At 41.5% G+C, this 22860-nt stretch overlaps 1 protein-coding gene across 2 annotated transcripts; it reads left to right on the top strand.

Annotated features, from left to right (window-relative positions):
• The first annotated feature begins 8428 nt into the window (after positions 1 to 8428).
• On the top strand, positions 8429 to 16669 carry LOC118944649 (uncharacterized). 2 transcript variants are annotated; one of them, XM_090223827.1, is made up of 9 exons: positions 8429 to 8581; positions 10592 to 10693; positions 11041 to 11098; positions 11343 to 11490; positions 11586 to 11622; positions 11855 to 12138; positions 12387 to 15936; positions 16126 to 16213; positions 16479 to 16669. In XM_090223827.1, exons 4-9 carry the CDS (start codon positions 11438 to 11440, stop codon positions 16628 to 16630), a joined length of 4164 nt encoding a protein of 1387 aa, XP_090079953.1. In that variant the 5' UTR covers positions 8429 to 8581; positions 10592 to 10693; positions 11041 to 11098; positions 11343 to 11437; the 3' UTR covers positions 16631 to 16669. The 2 variants fall into 2 exon arrangements, with proteins under 2 accessions (XP_090079953.1, XP_090079952.1); XM_090223826.1 differs by lacking the exon at positions 8429 to 8581 and having other exon boundaries at positions 10456 to 10693.
• Positions 16670 to 22860: the final 6191 nt, after the last annotated feature.

Genomic DNA, 22860 nt, shown 5'->3' on the forward strand with positions numbered 1-22860 from the left:
AGGATGATATCTATGAGGGTGCCCATGTTTAAGGCTTTGGGGAGGTACCTGGTAGGTTCATTGATAATTTGTGTGAGATTGAGGGCATCAAGTTTAGATTGTAGGATGGCTGGGGTGTTAAGCATGTTCCAGTTTAGGTCGCCTAGCAGCACGAGCTCTGAAGATAGATGGGGGGCAATCAGTTCACATATGGTGTCCAGAGCACAGCTGGGGGCAGAGGGTGGTCTATAGCAGGCGGCAACGGTGAGAGACTTGTTTTTAGAGAGGTGGATTTTTAAAAGTAGAAGTTCAAATTGTTTGGGTACAGACCTGGATAGTAGGACAGAACTCTGCAGGCTATCTTTGCAGTAGATTGCAACACCGCCCCCTTTGGCAGTTCTATCTTGTCTGAAAATATTGTAGTTTGGAATTAAAATGTCTGAATTTTTGGTGGTCTTCCTAAGCCAGGATTCAGACACAGCTAGAACATCCGGGTTGGCAGAGTGTGCTAAAGCAGTGAATAGAACAAACTTAGGGAGGAGGCTTCTAATGTTAACATGCATGAAACCAAGGCTATTACGGTTACAGAAGTCGTCAAAAGAGAGCGCCTGGGGAATAGGAGTGGAGCTAGGCACTGCAGGGCCTGGATTCACCTCTACATCGCCAGAGGAACATAGGAGGAGTAGAATAAGGGTGCGACTAAAAGCAATAAGAATTGGTCGTCTAGAACGTCTGGAACAGAGAGTAAAAGGAGGTTTCTGGGGGCGATAAAATAGCATCAAGGTATAATGTACAGACAAAGGTAAGGTAGGATGTGAATACAGTGGAGGTAAACCTAGGTATTGAGTGATGAAGAGAGAGATATTGTCTCTAGAAACATCATTGAAACCAGGAGATGTCATTGCATGTGTGGGTGGTGGAACTAATAGGTTGGATAAGGTATAGTGAGCAGGACTAGAGGCTCTACAGTGAAATAAGCCAATAAACACTAACCAGAACAGCAATGGACAAGACATATTGACATTAAGGAGAGGCATGCTTAGTCGAGTGATCAAAAGGGTCCAGTGAGTGGAGAGGTTGGTTGAGGGTCACGGCGATTTAGACAGCTAGCCAAGCCAACCGGTAGCAAGCTAGCATAGGATGGAGTCTGTTGTTAGCCACCGCTTGCGTTCGGTCAGTAGATTAGTGGGGTTCCGTGAGGTAGAGGGGATTAATCCAAATCACACAACAACAACAAAAATAAGAACAATAGATATAGTTATAGAGGCCCGAGAAGAAAACATAATAATAATAAAAATAAATAAATTGTCCGATTGTCTATTCAGATAGCAGCCGGTAAGACAGCTAACGGTTAGCGGGCCGCAGATGGGCGTTCAGGTAACGTCGCGACAGAGGAGCCAGCCGGATCTCCTTCAGGTAGATAACGTCGGCAGTCCAGTTGTGAAGGCCCGGTGGGGCTCCGCGTAGGCAGTGAAACGGGTCCGGATAGGTGACTGCAGCCCAGGAGTGAATGATGGAACTCAGGAGTGATTGACGGAGCTGGCTAGCACCGGAACAATCGATGTTTGCTCCGGAATCGACGAAAGCCGACTGTCACACGGATAGCAGCTAGCTAGCTGTGAGATCCGGGTATGAATGTCCAGAGAGCAGTTGAAATCCAGGGACATGGAGAGAAAAATTGGTCCGGTATGTTCCGTTCCGAGCCGCGCTGCGCCGTACAAAACTGGCGATAGATTTTCGAGCTAAAGGATAGCTGATGACCACAAACCGTGGTTAGCTGAATACTAACGATTTGCCAGTAAAGAAGCTAACTAGCTTCTGGATTAGCTTCTGGGCTAGCTCCTGGCTAGCTTCTGGCTAGTTTCTGGCTAGCTTCTTGGAGTTTCTGGCTAGCTTCTTGGAGGATTACAGATCTGAGGTAAATAATATTTTTTTATAAATATAAATTGGTGAGGCTGGTTGCAGGAGAGTGTTTAGAAGATGAGTTGATGGAAAATGAAAATAAAATGTATGTGAAAAAAGTTGTAAATATATATATATACAGGACACGACAAGACGAGGACAAAAGACGTCTGAACTGCTATGCGATCTTGGAGAAAGTGTGTTAAAGATGTTAAGTAATTAATGTTGATATTATCCAAAGGGTTTTTAACTGAAATGTTAAATGTTGGTGTCTCGATCTCAGACATTTACGCTCATATTTGTAAATAGTATTTCAAAAATGGCAGAATCAAACAGTATTGGAATAGTGACTTGTATTTTGCATCTAGAAGTGTAAGAATTTTAGAAGAATGCTATTTCATCAGTCAAATGTTGCACTGTTTGATAAGACAGGGTAAAGAAAACCTCCATTTTAATGAGTTTAGTTGTGAGTTTGACATTTTACCACAAGAAGTCACTATAATACTATATGTTATCAAACAGGGTTGTGCTGAAAATCAAATGAACCACAGCCAAATTAATTATTTGCAACTAAGAGTAAGATTAAAAAAGACATGTATAACTTACTTTCTTGATAAAATACATTCTAAAATGTCAATATATGTGATTTCTGAGTATGTAGTGCACATATCTTTTTAAGGCCCAAAGCAGACGTTTTTATATCAATATCAAATCATTTCTGGGTAACAATTAAGTACCTTACTGTAATAGATTACGATGAAAATGGTCAAAAATGTATTTTTTGCAAAAAAAACTTTCTCAAGCAATAATTTTGCTAGGACTGTCTGGGAGTGGTCAGTGTGGAGGGGAAATTAAAACTAGCTGTTATTGGCACTCTCTTTGTCGTTGGTCTATAAACCAATTTACACATGGTGATGTCGCCATGGAAAGCCAAAACTCTCGCCCATGCAAACCTGCTGATTAGAAGGTGCTGTATAGATGTGAGAAACTCTCTTTTCATGGCACTTCAATATCGAAGTGAATTTTTTGTAGCAGGTTAGGAAACTGAGGTTAAGGTTAGGAAAAGGGTTAGGGTTAGTGAAAATGCTCTCCAAACCTTCTACGAAAATTACTTTGCATTGAAGTGCTGTGAAAAGAATGTGTCCCTGCTCAGGTGTTGCATGCATCAACCAATGGTTGTGTGCCAAGTCATCCATTGTGTCATCGACTGACAGATTGCTATAACATATGGTGTGGTTAGCTGACACACAAAATACCTATCCAGGCAGTGTAAGATCTGGCAAGTGTCAGCAAGGCCTGGGCAGAGGAACATGCTCTGTATTTTCAACCAGAACTATCAGGAAGCAACCCCGATCACATTTTTGTAAAACACATTTACATTGTTAGTTTCATCAGCTGTTGTACAATATGAAATAAAATTATTTTGACTTCACAGGGCCTTTAAATGTAGGCAAACAAGTTTTCGGCATTCAAACTAATCTACCCAGCCAGATTCAGCACCATGGACAGTGAAGATCAGAATACCTGCGATCTGACGATTAGAACAACAGTGCTATTTTTTATTTTTTCAATTTAAAGTTTTATCAAGTTTTCTTGTTTTTCAATCAACCAACAAAACACATTCCACATTCACAGGCTTTAAAAAAAGAAAAAGTCAAAAAATAATAATACATATGAAAAAATAAAAATACAATTAAAATGAATGATAAAGTCAAATAAAAGCATTTATTTTCCTTGGTGCACACGTACTCAAAAACGAAATTAAAATAAAAACACACAAAAAAACATTTAACACTTGCAGCAGCACTATCAAGGTTCTTATCAGCTATTTCAAGCATTCGCTGAGACGACGGGCCAATAATTAGTTTTTAGGTTTTACAGTACCTTACACAACATGTATCTGCGCATTTCCCTAGTCACCCTGTCCAGTTTGAAATATAGTTGAATAGTGAAGACCAGAGTCTATCAAACTTGGTCTGTCTCTTGTGGAGGTCATAAGTGAGCTTTTCAAGAGGAAGAAAGTCAACAATCTGGTCAATCCACATTTTAAATGTAGGAGGGGTATTTGAGGCCCACAATAGAAGAATACATTTCTTAGCAAAGTATGTAATAGTCATAAGCAAATTTTCTCTGTCAGGATCAAGAACAAAGTCCTGCTGGGCATTAAGAAGATAGATACACGGGGTCATATCAAACTGTACCTCTAGTATTTTCTGTGCAGCAGTATGTACAGATTGCCAGAATCTGGCAATCTCCCTACAGCTCCAAAATACATGCATATAGGTTCCACTTTCAGAGGTACATCTTTTACAGTTAGGAGACATATCTGTTTTCATTCTATGGAGTCTCAAAGGAGTATAATAAAATTTGTACAAAAATTTGTAATTAGATTCTTTCATTTTTACACTGGTAGAGGAGCAGTATACCCTGTCGCAAACCTCCGCCCATAACTCATCACTGATAGTCAGACCAAGGTCCTTTTCCCAGATTATTTTCAAAGGAGTAAAGGAGGAGCTTCCTTTCTCAGAAAGGAGTCTATAGATGTAAGATATTTTGCCTTTAATGGATTGTGCTGTGACAAGAAGGGTTTCAACTTCATTCAACTGAGTTCTAAACCTCCTCTTGGAGGTAAATGAGGAAATTACATGTCTAATTTGAAGATATTTGAAAAAATGGGATCTTGGCACATCGAATTCACTGCAGAGCTCTTGAAAGGATTTCAGTGTAGTGGTTTTCTGATGAAATAGGTCTGAAATGGTCCTGATTCCTAGAGTATGCCAAAGATTAAAGTTGGCCTCCCTCAGGGCTTTTGGCAAGTCTGGGTTGCCCACTATAGGCGAGTGAGAACATATTTGGGAGGAAATGCCCAGGTATTTCTTACAGTCCCTCCACGCTAGTAGGGTGCTGTAAATCACAAAGGTTTTGGCTATGTTGCCCACTTCACTAAAGTTATTCATGAATATAATTGAGCTTAAGGGCAATGAACCACAGGATTGGGCTTCTATCTGAATCCACGTTGACTCTTGTCTGTTTGTGATCCATGTTAGCATGTTGCGGATTTGGGCAGACCAGTAGTACAATTGAAGGGAGGGAAGGGCAAGACCACCCTTAGATTCAGGTTTCGATAGAGTGGAAAACTTGATCCTAGGTTTTTTATTGCCCCATATAAATTTGGTGATGCTTTGGTTAGTTGTTTTGAAAAAGGAACCTACTGGGAGATAGCATGGGAGCATCTGAAATAAGTAGTTCAGTCTAGGGAGGACGTTCATACGGATTACATTAATTCTTCCTACTAAGCTAATTGGGAGGGAGATCCAGGTTTGGAGATCGTTCTTGATTCGGTCCAGGAGTGGAAGATAATTTTCCTTAAAAAGGCCATTCAGATCTGGTGTTATGAAGATCCCGAGGTATTGAAACCCCTGTGTTTTCCATTGGAAAGGACAAAGTGTCTTCATAGAGCTGGTGAGTGTAATATTGAGAGGGCAGGCAGTGGATTTGTTCAAATTGATCTTATAACCTGAAAACTTGCCATACTGAGCAATTGTGTCTAAAATGAGAGGGAGGGATTTCTCAGGGTTGGATATGTAGAGCAAGACATCATCCGCGTAAAGCGAAATCTTGTGCTGCAGGCCGCCTGCAGAAACACCCATAATACTTGGATTGCTCCTTATCAGCTCTGCCAGAGGCTCCGCCCCCAACAAGTAGAGCAGCGGGGACAGCGAGCACCCTTGTCTTGTGCCCCGTTCCAGAGGGAATCTGTCAGAGTTCAGTCCATTAGTAGTCACCATGGCATTTGGATGAGAGTATAGTGATTTGATCCATTTAATAAAATTTGGGCCCATATTGAACTTTTCTAAGACTGAAAACAGAAAGCTCCACTCCATCCTGTCAAACGCCTTCTCAGCATCCAGTGAAGCCAGTAGGACAGGGGTCTTCTGTGCGTTTACTTGATCAATAATATCAAAAAGACGGCGAATGTTATCAGAAGAGTATCTGTCTCTAATAAATCCAGTTTGGTCCGCTTTTATTATTTTGGGAAGAAGAGTGTTAAGTCTTTTGGCGAGCAATTTGGTAATTATTTTATAGTCGAAATCCAACAAGCTTATGGGCCGGAAGGACGAGCAGGATAGGGGGTCCTTGTCTTTTTTTTAGCAACACTGTAATGCGAGCTGTGTGCATTGAGTCTGGGAGAACTCAGTTTTTGCAAAAATCCTCCAGCATTGGCATGAAGATAGGGCTGAGCTGGGGCCAAAAAGCTTTGTAGAACTCTCTGGGGAATCCATCTGGGCGTGGGGACTTATTAGGTGGCATGGAGGTAATTGCCTCCAGGATCTCCTCAGGAGTGAAGGGGGAGTTGAGATCTTCTTGGTCGGTCTCTGATAGTTTAGGTAGCGAGATTCCCTCTAGGAAAGAGTGGAGTTCTGCCTCCGTGTGTTTTCTCTCAGAGGTATATAGTTTGCAGTAAAAATCATGAAAAGTTAAATGGATATTTTTTGGGTCATATGTGACCTCGTCCTCTGCTGTTCGGATAGCCATGATTGTACGCTCTGACTGCTCCTTTTTTAATTGGTAAGCAAGCAATCTACTGGGCCTATTGCTAAACTCATGGTATTTCTGTTTAGTAAAGAAAACTTTCTTTTTTTTATCTCCCGAGTGTAGTCCAAATTCAGTTTGGCTTTGGATGCTTTAAGATGACTCCAGGAGGTGCTGTTTAGGGATTGTTTATGTATTTTTTCACAGCATTCCAGCTCCCTCTCAAGATCTAGCCTGTGTGCTTCCATTGCTTTTTTCTTAGAGGAAGCATATGCAATTAGATGACCTCTTAGTGTGGCTTTAGCAGCGTCCCACATTGTGGCCGGAGAAACAGGAGAATCTTTATTGTCTTGTGTGTAGTTGTCTATCCATGTAGTTACCAATGTATGGAACGCTTCGTTTGATAGCATGGAGGTGTTGAATTTCCAGCTCTTTGACCTCGGGATGTTTTTGCAGAGGTCAAAGCGGAGGTGGACAAAGGCGTGATCTGAAAGTGCTATGGGTCCGATTGTACAAGTGGCTGAATTTATGAAACTCTTTGGGATAAAAATGTAATCTATACTGGAGTAGGTGTTATGGACATTAGAGTAGTATGTATAGTCCATAGATGAGCTATTAGTCTCTCTCCAGATATCTATCAGTCCCATCTCTTTAGTAAGAGAGTTCAACATCTTTGCAGATCTAGGATTTGTGGTGGGGACTTGAGATGATTTGTCTAGGGTTGGGTTAAGGGTACAATTAAAATCTCCGGCCACCACGCCTATGGAGACACAATGCTCATTGAACAGGGTTATAATTTTTGACATGAAGGCAGGAGTATCTGTGTTAGGGGCGTATATGTTTAATATAGTAATTGGTTGACCATATAGTGACCCAGTTATCAAAATAAATCTCCCCTCCGGATCAGATATGTTTTTGTCAATTATGAATGGAACATTTTTATGGATAAGTATGGCTGTGCCTCTACTGTTTGATTTGAAAGATGAGAAATACACCTGTCCCACCCAAGCTCTGCGGAGTTTGGCATGTTCAGCATCACAGAAGTGTGTCTCTTGTAATAGCGATGTCTGCTTTTTCCTTTTTTAGAGCACATAGTATCTTTTTTTGTTTTATTGCATGCCGTTCCATGTCAATAGATTCAAGGTACTAGTCATCGTCATCGAGCAGTAATCGAACTTTAGTGCAAGTCATCGCTGGGTAAAAATGGATAGTAATTACAGCTGCGTTCACATAAAAGGAAAATAAATGGTGTACATAAAATAACAATCTCTGAACACCCCAGCCGAGTTCCCAAACAACTCGACACATCCCGTTGGATCTATTACCCCCCCACTCAGTCTCAATTCTGTGTTCCGAATAAAACAAAAACCGGGAACAGTTAGCAACGCACAACACCTCTCCCCACCAAAGAAATGCCACATCCTCTCCACCCCGCATTGAGTAAATAACATAGTTGACCTCGTCCAGACCACAGTAAAAGAGGGGAGAAAAATAAAATCAATAGCCAAGCCTACATATACCTCCCCCGAGGGACATAGGGAACCCCAAGTAATAATAGCAACAACAACAAAAAAACAGGGAAATAAAAGTAGGCTGAAACATTAGTAGGCCTAGGTTAGGCTATACAGCCCATCCCTCTCAGTTAAAGGAAAATAAATATAAATTGGACGGCTATAATGACCTTTAGGGGGTGGGTCTCTGGATATCGGCTATATGTCGTCTTACCTCCTTTAGTAATGGCATTAATCGCATTTAGTCATTGGTCTGTTTCTCATTGGCCAGGATTGTCTTTCAAAAAACGTTTTGCCTCTTCGGGAGTTTTGAAGTGTCGCAAGGCTCCTTGGTGAAGAATCCTGAGCTCGTTTGGGTATTTGAATCCCCTGAAGATGCCTCGGTCAATGGAGTATTTCTTCACTTCGTCGAATTCTCGGCGTATTCCAGCTGACAGGTCCTGGTGTAAAGCGAGTTTGGCGTTTCCCACTGTGATGGTGTTGTTTTTCGCCGCCTGTAGGACTCGTTCCTTGTCGGTGAATCTCAGGAAACGTATGGTGATTGGGCGCGGTGGTTGTCTGGCTGCTGGTGGGGGCCTCAGTGCTCGGTGAGCTCTCTCGAGTTCTATGGGCCTGTCGGTGGACATGTGGAGTCACTCGGGAAGTTTGTCTTGCAGGTAGCGGATCAGTGGCATGTTTCCCTCCTCTTTTTCGCCCAGATTGAATAGAACAATTATTCCTTCGCCTCCTGTTTTCCAGGTCCTCTGTTTTCTCTTCCAGATGCTCGATTTTCTTTTTAGCATATGCTATTGTTTCCATGGCATCTGTCAATAAGTTTTCCATGGATAGGATTCGCCCCTCTGCCTCGTCCAGGCGCCCCGCGTTTATGGTTATCTTGTTGTTGATGTCAGGCAAAGCGTTTTCCAGGATTGTCACCTTGCCCCCTATCGCACTGAGCTGAGAGTTAATGGCATCTAATTTAGTGTTTAGTTCTGTACGTTGGGATCTCAACTCAGAAAGGATGTCTTCGACAGAGTGCGAGGTTGGCATTCGTTGTGCCTCGTGGGGGAGCGGGTTCTCTTGCTCCTGGCTAATGGCGCTAGTTTTTTCTGAAGCTAGCTTCTTCTTGGAGGCTTTTTCCGTCGCTAATACTCGAGTCCGGGTAAAAATGTCACCTGTAGTGTCGCCGCCATGACTTTTTCTTACTAAAGCTAAATGAGTTTGAACTTGGAGTGGAGGTAAGATTAGGAATTGGAAACTACTTGTGCGGAGCTCTTAGTTCATGCGGCCATCTCGTCCAAGGGTCACGTGATCCCCGACAGTGCTATTTTAAGTGATTTTCAAGACACCCAAAGTCAATTTAAATCCACAACAAAATCTGCAGGATAAAAAGCAATATAATCAAACATTCAAATAAGTAAACAGGCTATATTAAAGTGCACTAAACATAGAGACAGATTAACCATGGAGAACACGAAACATGATGATAGATTAACCAGGGAAGTGAATTTTAGAGGTTAAAACTAAAACAACAGAATCTGGGTACGTCTGTGTGAAGAGGTGTGGCTTTAGTGTGGATTTGAATAGTACACAAGTAGGCCTACGCTATTTTTGCACTGTAAAACTTTTTTTTAAGTGTTATGTTTTCCCAGATTCATAGTGTTATGCAGCCCAGGCCTATCTAGGAAGGCTGGGCATAAATTGTTTGCTCACAGCATCACATGATGACGTGGGCAACATAAACACTTAAACTCTGTAGATTAACGTTAATAGTAATTAAAACTAATTTCACCACGAAAGGAAGTGCAATCGAAATGAATGAAGAAGACAAGGTAATTCTAGTGAGTTAATAAAATGACAAGGTGTTGCCTGTGAGCGTTGTAGACTACTGCCTCACAAGCCCGGGCTTTAGTGGCACTGGCATACGCGCTTGCCTCTGCACTGAAGGAGCCACCGAACGCGTCCGCGTTGCAGATCTCACTTTCTCCCGCTACAGTATGTCCTACAATTACATATTTGGTGGGGATTGGCAGCCAACTATAGGATTGGATTGGGACTAAATCAAAGAATAAAACGATATTAAAATGAATAGTATTAACAAATATTTCCCAGAAGATTTTGGGTTCAACCTAAGGCTGACTAAGACAGATCAATCAACTTGATCCGACACAGTAAGCCTACATGTCATACGTAAGTAAATCCACAAGAGAGACAATATTGCAAAGGCAGGACCATGTTCGATGGAAGGCGTAGGGGTAGGCAATCGAAAACGTTTGACGGGGAAATTTCTGTCAATATTAGCTAGTCCTACTGAGTGGGCAAGTAACCTTTCCCGCGCTCTTCCTAAAAAATACTATTTGTGATGTCATAAAGGTCTAACGTTCCATGACGTAGCATGTAGCCCTAAATTACAGTCCCTGCTTGCAATATTGTCCTCACTCTCGACCTGAACTCAACTTGAATGTAACCAACACAGACAAGGACATGCTTTTTGAGATATAAAATAGCTTGAATGGATGAAGAAAAGGTAAGCTAAATTACTTCATACAATATTGGGGGAAATTTACCATTCTTTATAAAGTCACCAGCTTAGCTCTGATATGGCTGTAGCTCTATTTATGATGTCCTCTGCACAGATCTACTCTGACATTGACATATTATTACTTATTGGAATGTCTGTCCTTCAGGTAGCACAGAGGGAGGATGGTGATCCTCAGAGGGAAGGAAAGGAAGTTGTTGAGGAAGAACCGGTGGCCACGCCCAAAGAGGAGGCCAAGAAGGGAAGGAAGGTAAGATAGCAGTAGTGACAGAGCACATAATAGGCCTACTGAGTTACACTCTGTACCTGATAGCAGCCATACCATAGATATCTATATATCTCAGATAACAACATACGTAGTAGCTGTTTTCAAAACGTGTTTTAAGAGCTGCTTTGACCTGGCCCATAGCCTATTCATAAATTGTCTCAGAGTAGGAGTGCTTATCTAGGATCAGTTTTGCATTTGAGATCATAATGAATACAATTATTTGGGCAAGGTTGAGCACACACCTTATCTGATGAACTTTATGTATACGGTTCCTGGTGTTACATGTCTGCCATCATTTGAGCTCTGGAATCTGTTCTGTTCTATCCTAGGCAAAAAGTAAGAGGAGTGGCAAGAAGTCAAGGAAGCTGGGCACTGACAACGATGCAGGTCAGAGATTTACCTCTGTAGTACTACATTGTTTCTCTATTCTGCCTGTGATGTGCAGGTTGTATTATCCATTTTCAATGAAACTGTAGTCTACTGTAATCAGTAAGAAAGGTCACATAGATAGCTTTATTAAAATAGGCCTATTCTAAAACCCTTAAACAATGAAATCAGAGTATTAAGAAATAAAACGTCTGATTTCTCTTTAATTTTGTTTCTACTTCCTCTACGGCAATCACATCTTTAGTCTCCAGGAATAAACACCTGGATAGAGGATCTGTAATTGAGCTCCTGGAGAAGAAAGCTGTTAAGGCTGCATTCGGCCCAGGCAACAAGGATGAGATGGAATACTCCTACCCAATCCTCATCTCATTCCTGCGCAATCTTACTGATGAGTATGTTAAAAGTTTTTCTGTAATGTTCAACATTTATGAAATATTGTGCAGTGGGAACTAAACACTAACTAAAACACTTATTTTAAATTGTCTAGGCAGTGGCAAGTGATCTACAAAGGACTAAAAAACCCTGTAAGTTTCCCTACCTGCCTTTGACCTTTGATGTGTCAATGATCTGTTGAATTCAGAGATTAGCCATCAAGTCATATTATGTTATTCATGTTCTCTGTCAGACTTCATCAAACTTTGAATTCAGTCACAGACAAGAATAACAATGTTGATCAAATGCATTCTGTTCGATCTAGAATACTTTACATCACAGTTCCATTGAAAATACTGTTTTTGTTATGTTTGTTCAAATCAGATGACGAAGGAACAGCTTGCCAAATTGTGCAAGACAATTGTAACCTTCATCGCACAGACCACCCTGCAGATCCTGCTGCCAGCCCTGGCCCGCGTACTTGGGGTAAAGGACTTTGCTGACGACGACACTGACTCACCCAAGAGGGGTGGCAGTGCAAGATCCTTTGATGCCTTTGATCAGGAAAGACTGGAGCTCATCCAGGAAGTTAGATATCTGGCGAAGAAAATGTATAAGGGCGGCACAGGGGCTCAACATCTCAGGTCCCTAACACCCTCTTCTAAGAGGTATGTTCCCCTCAAGGTTTTCATGTATGGATTTCACCGAGATCATCTATCCCAGTGTTAGCCAATGCAATTTACTCTATCTGATGTAGTACAACATGTAATGTATCAGCCTTTGAGCATATTCAAATGAATGAGCATGTAAAGCGATCAAAAGGACATGTAGATATTTAGAATACTAAAATTACAACGCTTGACCGATTTGCCAAGTTAAGACAGGAATTATCATGCTTTGCTTGTTCGTTTTAAAGTTCCCAGACCTCAGTGAAAGTCCTCCTGGGAATGACAGAGGACAGAATCATCAAAAGTGTCCAGGAGCAACTGTCTGATCATAATATCCTGTCCTCTTGCCCACCTGAGCTGACTGTTGGTCTTATCAAGGTGGTGGTCGAACAGCTTAACTCTGCCCTCTCTGCGACCATCAGCAGAGCCATTTCAGGGCGGTCCTCCCCTATTTCTTCTGGTACCCAGGCCGCTGAACAAATGGTCAACATGGTCCAGAAATGTTTTGATGATCACACCACCCCAGAGGACCAGAGCTCTACCTCTGTATTAGAGTCATGCATTCCACCTGCAACAGAAGAAGTGATGACTGTTATCGCAGAGATGGTGGGTGAATTGGAAAAAGAAGATCCGGAATTGGCTAAGGTTTTTCGAGAAGTGGCTGTGAAAGTTAAAATGTTGGCATCTGGCAGTGACCTTGTAGTGGAGCACCTGGATGTTGAAGACTCTCCTGTTCCAGAGGAGCTGAACATAATATGTACATCTTGCAAAGCAATGATGCAAAATCTTGGCACTCTGTTTAGTGTGAAGTTCAAGACCAAAGCCTCAAAGGCTGTGAGTGAAATTCTTGTGAGAAGGTTAATGAGCGATATCTCTGGTATGGTTCAACCTTCTCATTCGTTTAGTACCACTCCAAGCTTGATGAATGCATCTAGCCCATCTGACAGGATCCTTGATTCTGCGGCCACTGAGCTCATACAGACCAAAGTAGAATCTGAGGCATCAAAAATAATTGATAACTTTGTTGAAGATGTCAAGGACATTGTGCAGTATGCTGAATTAGATCAGCCAACAAGCACCCAGAGAGATACCCAAGTGGGACACTGTACGACAAAGCGGAAACCCTTCCATGCAGCTCGTAGACTCTGCGAGAGACTTCAGGCAAAGCTGGAGACATTGTTCCTCAGAATGGGTGGAGCTCCAGTCCAAGGGGAAGAACTTATGGAAAAAGCTGACTCCAGTGCTGTGCTTCTGGAGCATACTGACTCCAGTGATCTGCCTGTTTCAATCCTGAGCTTGCCTTCCCCATGTAGGAGTGAATCCCCTATATCAGAACGTAGTTCATCTTCTTTATCTGATGGATGTGATTCAACTGACTCTGTAGGAGAGAAAACACCAGAGCAACCTGAAACCAGTAAGAGTGAGGCAATACTGCAAGTGGTCAACTCAACAGGACTTGGTTCTCTCCGTAAATGCCAAAGTGAGAACTCTCAACCATTACTGTCTCTCTGTGATTCCAACATGGTGCCCTGCACCAAAGAGGTCTTGTCCCAGATTGTGACCATGTATAGGTCAGAGGTGGCAGATTTGGAATGCACATCATCTGTTGCAGAGGGTTCCTCTTACAACTCCCTTGAAGTCTGTGGCTTTTTGGACAGTGTCATGTCTTATCTAGAAGACATGCCTGTGTCTGGTTCTTCATGGTTGGAAGGATTAAGAGATACTCCAGCCTCAGTCATTGAGAAACTCTCCAGTGAGGAGTTCCAGATGAACGCTACCAACGAAGTGCGAAAAATACTGATCAAATCAGTCAGTAGCTTTCCCAGCAAAGTCAGTTCCAGCCAGACAGATTCTCAGATGTTGCCAGCAAAATCAACAATTTCCTTAAGGCATACAGATATAACTGCTTTTGAAATCGTTGGATCAATTACAAATGACATGAAGAGCCTTTTCCCACCCACAGAGTCTTCTACTACTCTATGGCAGGCAGACTCTATGCTTCAACAGAGTGATGAGAAAACCTCAGAGTACACTGAGGCCACACCCAAAGGCTCACAGTCTGGTTTGGAAGTATCTGAGAAGAAGATCTGGACAACTGCAAAGACTATTTACCACAATGTGAAGACAAAGATGAGGAATTATTTTACATGGCAAAATCAAGTCAAAGCAACAACGGCTCAAGCCAAAAAGACCCTCAGCCATATTCTGGTTTCAATTCAGAAAGAGCTGTCAAAATCTGACCAAACGGTGACTGCGCTTTCACAAATAGAGAATGTGGTTGGAATGATGCTGAAGGATGTTGAAAGGGTAAGCAGTGAATGTGGTGAGGAACTGATCTATCAAGCGCCACAGCGTTCTTCCTCCTCGTTGTCATCCTCATCTGCCAGATCAAAGAAGTCAGAGTGGGAATTTTCACTCCCTGGCACTCCCATCTCTTCTGATTTACCAGAGAGTATTACTCAGCCCATTGTGAGATGCTCAGTCATCGACATGGGCAAATCTACTAAGCCAAAAACATTGGTGTGTGATGCCAGGGAAAGCATGTCTGCAATAGTGGATACCATCATAAAGGAGGTACATCCAGAGGAAGAAGGGGAGGTTGCATTCCACCCTGATCTATCAGCTGCAATAGCAAGACTGGAGGAGCTCATATCTCAGGGTAGGATTGGTGCTCTCTCACGTGATCTTACTCACCAAGTCAACCGCATCATTTCTGAGAGCAACTTGACCCCTCTGGTTCTGACAGTGGCGGCTGGAAAGAGTGCATCCGATACAGTCCTTACTGAGCTGAAGAGGAATGACAAGACGGTGGGGAAGCCCACAGCTTACAAGCTGGTTCAGCTTTTTGCAGAGGAGTCTGTGAAGCGCCTCTTGCTTCCTAGCCTTGTGCCCTCTACAGCTTCAATGAGTTTGGCTCAGGGAGTTAGTGTGCCGGCTAGCGTATCTGAAGATAGGATTTCATGTTCTTTTTCTACATCAGCATTTAGTGACACAGTCAGCCTGTTTACCAAAGTAATGGTAAGCCAGGTCATGGACTCTGTGGTTTCTGATGCACAAAGCAGAGGGTCATCTCCAACCGGAACTGTAACTGATATAGGCAGTCTACTGAGTGGTAAGTCCTACCCTCTGCCATCTTTCTCCGCCATCAGCATGACAACAAGTGGGACCTCCAATGCTGCACGAGGCTTTGAGGCCAACATAGATGCTGAGGAAAGGGATACCATCAGTTGTTTCGGTGTACCTCAGAGCATTGTTTGTGATCAGAATTCAACCAGCCCGGATGTTGCCTCGCTTTCAACCCCATCCACTGACAACTTAGTCGGTGATGATGACTTCACCGGCCTCATCAGCATGTTAGTGGTGAGACTTCTGTCAAAAATCCAAACCCAAACTGATCTGTACCCAACTGACGTCACACGCACGTCACAAGACCTGATTCCAAAAGTTATAGCTGCCTTCTGTGCATGGTCAGGCTGCTCTGAGACCCAAGCTTATCCCAAGAACCTGAAGAGTCACAAAGTATACAGCACCGTCTACAAACATCTGTTGAAGGAGTTTGGCTCAGAGAAAATACTCCAACTGGCCGTGTCGACTCAGGACTCCACTTTCAATAGGATTCTTGTGAAGTCATTGAGCAAGGAGCTTCTCCACAGTTGTAACGAGGCATCAAGAGCAGCCTCGAGAACATCTTTCGAAGCCACCAGGCCAGAAGCTCTTCTCATGGCTGAAGATGTGAAGGCTACCAGAGGGAAGCTGTCTTTCCTACAAAGGCTTGCCAGACTGAAATTCAACTTAAAGGTACATCACACTTATTTAAGTTAACAATTGTGTCAATGTGAGTAAACAATGTTATTTAGAGAAAATGTAAAACCATCCATTAATTCCAAAACCGTTTATAAATCTTGTTGTGCTGGTGTGTAAGATGTGATCGTTATTACCGTGAGATTGTTCTGCTGTGACAGTTGTTTTGACATGTTTTTGTTTTAGCCATTCATGATGGGAAACAAGAAGGATTCCAATAAGAATTCCCGCCATTCTGAATCCAAAGACCAGACTACTGCTGAAGATATCATGTGTAAGTCCATACAGCAGGACATTTACTGTTTGAGATATTGGTGTACAAAGCTGCTATTGCAAAAATATTAAACCCTATATACAGTACATTATATATTATCGATAGTAATCTCTTATGTAAAATTATTTATAGTTTCCAAATCTCAAGATTCTGGTTCTCATTTATTTGTGAAAGTAATAATGAGTTGAAACTAAGAATACAATATACCATCATTTCTAAATGAAAGTGCATGTCAACTCTCTCTCTCTTCTGTCGCCCAACATAGTGGCACATCCTGCCACATTTGGACTCCCAGAGGGTCTTCCCTCCACCTCTCAACAGGAGAAGCCTCGCAAACGTCCCCTTCTAATCAGGATGTTTTCCACCATCTCCATAGGCCTATCCAAGCCATTCAAACGGTTTTCAAAGCAAGCTTAATACAACCATTTCCTTTAATACAGTAATATTTGCATTGAATTGATGGCCTTTGTCTTCTTTATTGTTGCCCTGTTAACACATTTGATTAGAAAATACATAGTATATTTAGTTTAGTTTATTATGCAGTCATAGTCACGGTGTAGGCTTAACAAAGTAATGTTGTCCTGAATAATGTATAGAACATGCACCCTCCCACCCCCCCACCCACACACACACACACACACACAGTGTGATTCATTGAACACATACACATAGTACTTCAGATATGTCCCACAACCAACATTCAACCATATATCAATGATTCAGTGTAAAATACATGTACTGTAAAATAAACAGTATTTAATTTACAACCAATAAAATAATACATGATGCAGGACACTCAGTTATAAGGGAATTAACTGGTTTAACTTCTCAAACAAACACACACATTTCCATTTTCTGTGGATCGCCCATGTTTACATTTTACTGAATGCCAGTCTGACCTTTGACCTGTAGATGGCAATAAAGGTCTACTTTTGCTGCAGATCCACTTCTAAAGCTCAAACCTCTCTGGACAAGTAGCCAAAACATTTGTCCCTAGTGAGAGAGAGAGTATGTGTGTGTGGCAAAAAAAGGGAATATTGCACTACACTTTTATGATACAGATACATTTTGCATCCGGTAGCATAGCACAGCTGTAGTTTTTTCAAATGCCAAATGTACATGTAGCATGCTTCTGCCTACATATGCTTTTCTGAGTGACTTGTGTTGTGAGAGAACCAGAATTCAAACATAAACTCCTGGATTACATTTTATAATATTGTCAGCTCTTTTTAGTAACATATGGTAGCATACATGTTTCACACGGTGGCAAGTCAAGCTAGTTAGTTACATGTAACAACATTACATTATATGGTCAATGTTTTGGGAGAATGAAAGTGCACTCCTGATTCAGAGAGAAAGATCCAGCTTAATCATCCATACCATTGTTTAAATTACAATAAAAAAACATTCAAACTGTTCCTGAGTTTTGAAAGACAGAGAAAGGAAAACATCATTATCTTCAGTCTGTTCACACCTGTTCACACAAGTCCTACTGTCCACAATCTCAGGGTTCTTCAATACAAACACACCTGTTTCAGAAAACCTGATCACTTTCACATTCGAACAATGTTTGTAGGATACTTTTCAATAACTCAATAAATGTAAGTGTTGAAACCATACATAGCTGGTAACTTGAGCTCGGCAGAGTAGTTTTGACCTGTGTCCAGATGCAGTCATTTATGTTGTCTAAAGACAATTTGTCTCTTATAACAATGTTATTTTTCTGAATAATCTAATTTAATTGACTGGTAGGTAGTCACTAACTATTTGTAGCATGTGTTCCTCTGTTTATTGATATTTACATGGTGTGTATGTGTTAAGATGTTAAGTAATTAATGTTGATATTATCCAAAGGGTTTTTAACTGAAATGTTAAATGTTGGTGTCTCGATCTCAGACATTTACGCTCATATTTGTAAATAGTATTTAAAAAATGGCAGAATCAAACAGTATTGGAATAGTGACTTGTATTTTGCATCTAGAAGTGTAAGAATTTTAGAAGAATGCTATTTCATCAGTCAAATGTTGCACTGTTTGATAAGACAGGGTAAAGAAAACCTCCATTTTAATTAGTTTAGTTGTGAGTTTGACATTTTACCACAAGAAGTCACTATAATACTATACGTTATCAAACAGGGTTGTGCTGAAAATCAAATGGACCACAGTCAAATTAATTATTTGCAACTAAGAGTAAGATTAAAAAAGACATGTATAACTTACTTTCTTGATAAAATACATTCTAAAATGTCAATATATGTGATTTCTGAGTATGTAGTGCACATATCTTTTTAAGGCCCAAAGCAGACGTTTTTATATCAATATCAAATCATTTCTGGGTAACAATTAAGTACCTTACTGTAATAGATTACGATGAAAATGGTCAAAAATGTATTTTTTTGCAAAAAAAACTTTCTCAAGCAATAATTTTGCTAGGACTGTCTGGGAGTGGTCAGTGTGGAGGGGAAATTAAAACTAGCTGTTATTGGCACTCTCTTTGTCGTTGGTCTATAAACCAATTTACACATGGTGATGTCGCCATGGAAAGCCAAAACTCTGGCCCATGCAAACCTGCTGATTAGAAGTTGCTGTATAGATGTGAGAAACTCTCTTTTCATGGCACTTCAATATCGAAGTGAATTTTTCGTAGCAGGTTAGGAAACTGAGGTTAAGGTTAGGAAAAGGGTTAGGGTTAGTGAAAATGCTCTCCAAACCTTCTACGAAAATTACTTTGCATTGAAGTGCTGTGAAAATAATGTGTCCCTGCTCAGGTGTTGCATGCATCAACCAATGGTTGTGTGCCAAGTCATCCATTGTGTCATCGACTGACAGATTGCTATAACATATGATGTGGTTAGCTGACACACAAAATACCTATCCAGGCAGTGTAAGATCTGGCAAGTGTCAGCAAGGCCTGGGCAGAGGAACATGCTCCGTATTTTCAACCAGAACTATCAGGAAGCACCCCCGATCACATTTTTGTAAAACACATTTACAGTGTTAGTTTCATCAGCTGTTGTACAATATGAAATACAATTATTTTGACTTCACAGGGCCTTTAAATGTAGGCAAACAAGTTTTCAGCATTCAAACTAATCTACCCAGCCAGATTCAGCACCATGGACAGTGAAGATCTGAATACCTGCGATCTGACGATTAGAACAACAGTGCTATTTTTCTTTCACTCTGTCCAGTTTGAAATATAGTTGAATAGTGAAGACCAGAGTCTATCAAACTTGGGCTGTCTCTTGTGGAGGTCATAAGTGAGCTTTTCAAGAGGAAGAAAGTCAACAATCTGGTCAATCCACATTTTAAATGTAGGAGGGGTATTTGAGGCCCACAATAGAAGAATACATTTCTTAGCAAAGTATGTAATAGTCATAAGCAAATTTTCTCTGTCAGGATCAAGAACAAAGTCCTGCTGGGCATTAAGAAGATAGATACACGGGGTCATATCAAACTGTACCTCTAGTATTTTCTGTGCAGCAGTATGTACAGATTGCCAGAATCTGGCAATCTCCCTACAGCTCCAAAATACATGCATATAGGTTCCACTTTCAGAGGTACATCTTTTACAGTTAGGAGACATATCTGTTTTCATTCTATGGAGTCTCAAAGGAGTATAATACAATTTGTACAAAAATGTGTAATTAGATTCTTTCATTTTTACACTGGTAGAGGAGCAGTATACCCTGTCGCAAACCTCCGCCCATAACTCATCACTGATAGTCAGACCAAGGTCCTTTTCCCAGATTATTTTTAAAGGAGTAAAGGAGGAGCTTCCTTTCTCAGAAAGGAGTCTATAGATGTAAGATATTTTGCCTTTAATGGATTGTGCTGTGACAAGAAGGGTTTCAACTTCATTCAACTGAGTTCTGAACCTCCTCTTGGAGGTAAATGAGGAAATTACATGTCTAATTTGAAGATATTTGAAAAAATGGGATCTTGGCACATCGAATTCACTGCAGAGCTCTTGAAAGGATTTCAGTGTAGTGGTTTTCTGATGAAATAGGTCTGAAAAGGTCCTGATTCCTAGAGTATGCCAAAGATTAAAGTTGGCCTCCCTCAGGGCTTTTGGCAAGTCTGGGTTGCCCACTATAGGCGAGTGAGAACATATTTGGGAGGAAATGCCCAGGTATTTCTTACAGTCCCTCCACGCTAGTAGGGTGCTGTAAATCACAAAGGTTTTGGCTATGTTGCCCACTTCACTAAAGTTATTAATGAATATAATTGAGCTTAAGGGCAATGAACCACAGGATTGGGCTTCTATCTGAATCCACGTTGACTCTTGTCTGTTTGTGATCCATGTTAGCATGTTGCGGATTTGGGCAGACCAGTAGTACAATTGAAGGGAGGGAAGGGCAAGACCACCCTTAGATTCAGGTTTCGATAGAGTGGAAAACTTGATCCTAGGTTTTTTATTGCCCCATATACATTTGGTGATGCTTTGGTTAGTTGTTTTGAAAAAGGAACCTACTGGGAGATAGCATGGGAGCATCTGAAATAAGTAGTTCAGTCTAGGGAGGACGTTCATACGGATTACATTAATTCTTCCTACTAAGCTAATTGGGAGGGAGATCCAGGTTTGGAGATCGTTCTTGATTCGGTCCAGGAGTGGAAGATAATTTTCCTTAAAAAGGCTATTCAGATCTGGTGTCATGAAACCCCTGTGTTTTCCATTGGAAAGGACAAAGTGTCTTCATAGAGCTGGTGAGTGTAATATTGAGAGGGCAGGCAGTGGATTTGTTCAAATTGATCTTATAACCTGAAAACTTGCCATACTGAGCAATTGTGTCTAAAATGAGAGGGAGGGATTTCTCAGGGTTGTTTATGTAGAGCAAGACATCATCCGCGTAAAGCGAAATCTTGTGCTGCAGGCCGCCTGCAGAAACACCCATAATACTTGGATTGCTCCTTATCAGCTCTGCCAGAGGCTCCGCCCCCAACAAGTAGAGCAGCGGGGACAGCGAGCACCCTTGTCTTGTGCCCCGTTCCAGAGGGAATCTGTCAGAGTTCAGTCCATTAGTAGTCACCATGGCATTTGGATGAGAGTATAGTGATTTGATCCATTTAATACAATTTGGGCCCATATTGAACTTTTCTAAGACTGAAAACAGAAAGCTCCACTCCATCCTGTCAAACGCCTTCTCAGCATCCAGTGAAGCCAGTAGGACAGGGGTCTTCTGTGCGTTTACTTGATCAATAATATCAAAAAGACGGCGAATGTTATCAGAAGAGTATCTGTCTCTAATAAATCCAGTTTGGTCCGCTTTTATTATTTTGGGAAGAAGAGTGTTAAGTCTTTTGGCGAGCAATTTGGTAATTATTTTATAGTCGAAATCCAACAAGCTTATGGGCCGGAAGGACGAGCAGGATAGGGGGTCCTTGTCTTTTTTTTAGCAACACTGTAATGCGAGCTGTGTGCATTGAGTCTGGGAGAACTCAGTTTTTGCAAAAATCCTCCAGCATTGGCATGAAGATAGGGCTGAGCTGGGGCCAAAAAGCTTTGTAGAACTCTCTGGGGAATCCATCTGGGCCTGGGGACTTATTAGGTGGCATGGAGGTAATTGCCTCCAGGATCTCCTCAGGAGTGAAGGGGTAGTGGAGATCTTCTTGGTCGGTCTCTGATAGTTTAGGTAGCGAGATTCCCTCTAGGAAAGAGTGGAGTTCTGCCTCCGTGTGTTTTCTCTCAGAGGTATATAGTTTGCAGTAAAAATCATGAAAAGTTAAATGGATCTTTTTTTGGGTCATATGTGACCTCGTCCTCTGCTGTTCGGATAGCCATGATTGTACGCTCTGACTGCTCCTTTTTTAATTGGTAAGCAAGTAATCTACTGGGCCTATTGCTATACTCATGGTATTTCTGTTTAGTAAAGAAAACTTTTTTTTTTATCTCCCGAGTGTAGTCCAAATTCAGTTTGGCTTTGGATGCTTTAAGATGACTCCAGGAGGTGCTGTCTAGGGATTGTTTATGTCTTTTTTCACAGCATTCCAGCTCCCTCTCAAGATCTAGCCTGTGTGCTTCCATTGCTTTTTTCTTAGAGGAAGCATATGCAATTAGATGACCTCTTAGTGTGGCTTTAGCAGCGTCCCACATTGTGGCCGGAGAAACAGGAGAATCTTTATTGTCTTGTGTGTAGTTGTCTATCCATGTAGTTACCAATGTATGGAACGCTTCGTTTGATAGCATGGAGGTGTTGAATTTCCAGCTCTTTGACCTTGGGATGTTTTTGCAGAGGTCAAAGCGGAGGTGGACAAAGGCGTGATCTGAAAGTGCTATGGGTCCGATTGTACAAGTGGCTGAATTTATGAAACTCTTTGGGATAAAAATGTAATCTATACGGGAGTAGGTGTTATGGACATTAGAGTAGTATGTATAGTCCATAGATGAGCTATTAGTCTCTCTCCAGATATCTATCAGTCCCATCTCTTTAGTAAGAGAGTTCAACATCTTTGCAGATCTAGGATTTGTGGTGGGGACTTGGGATGATTTGTCTAGGGTTGGGTTAAGGGTACAATTAAAATCTCCAGCCACCACGCCAAAGGAGACACAATGCTCATTGAACAGGGTTATAATTTTTGACAATGAAGGCAGGCAGGAGTATCTGTGTTAGGGGCGTATATGTTTAATATAGTAATTGGTTGACCATA

The sequence above is a fragment of the Oncorhynchus mykiss genome, chromosome 27 (assembly GCF_057628025.1).
Source record: "Oncorhynchus mykiss isolate SJ-2025 chromosome 27, ASM5762802v1, whole genome shotgun sequence".
NCBI lineage: Eukaryota > Metazoa > Chordata > Actinopteri > Salmoniformes > Salmonidae > Oncorhynchus > Oncorhynchus mykiss.

What these genes read in the sequence shown, in the direction of transcription:
- LOC118944649 (XM_090223826.1), top strand. Translation starts at nt 10,505, where the DNA reads ATGGCTGTAGCTCTATTTATGATGTCCTCTGCACAGATCTACTCTGAC. An exon ending in GGGCACTGACAACGATGCAG is followed by an intron (nt 11,099 to 11,342) that starts GTCAGAGATTTA and finishes TCACATCTTTAG; the next exon opens with TCTCCAGGAATAAACACCTG. An exon ending in ACAAAGGACTAAAAAACCCT is followed by an intron (nt 11,623 to 11,854) that starts GTAAGTTTCCCT and finishes TGTTCAAATCAG; the next exon opens with ATGACGAAGGAACAGCTTGC.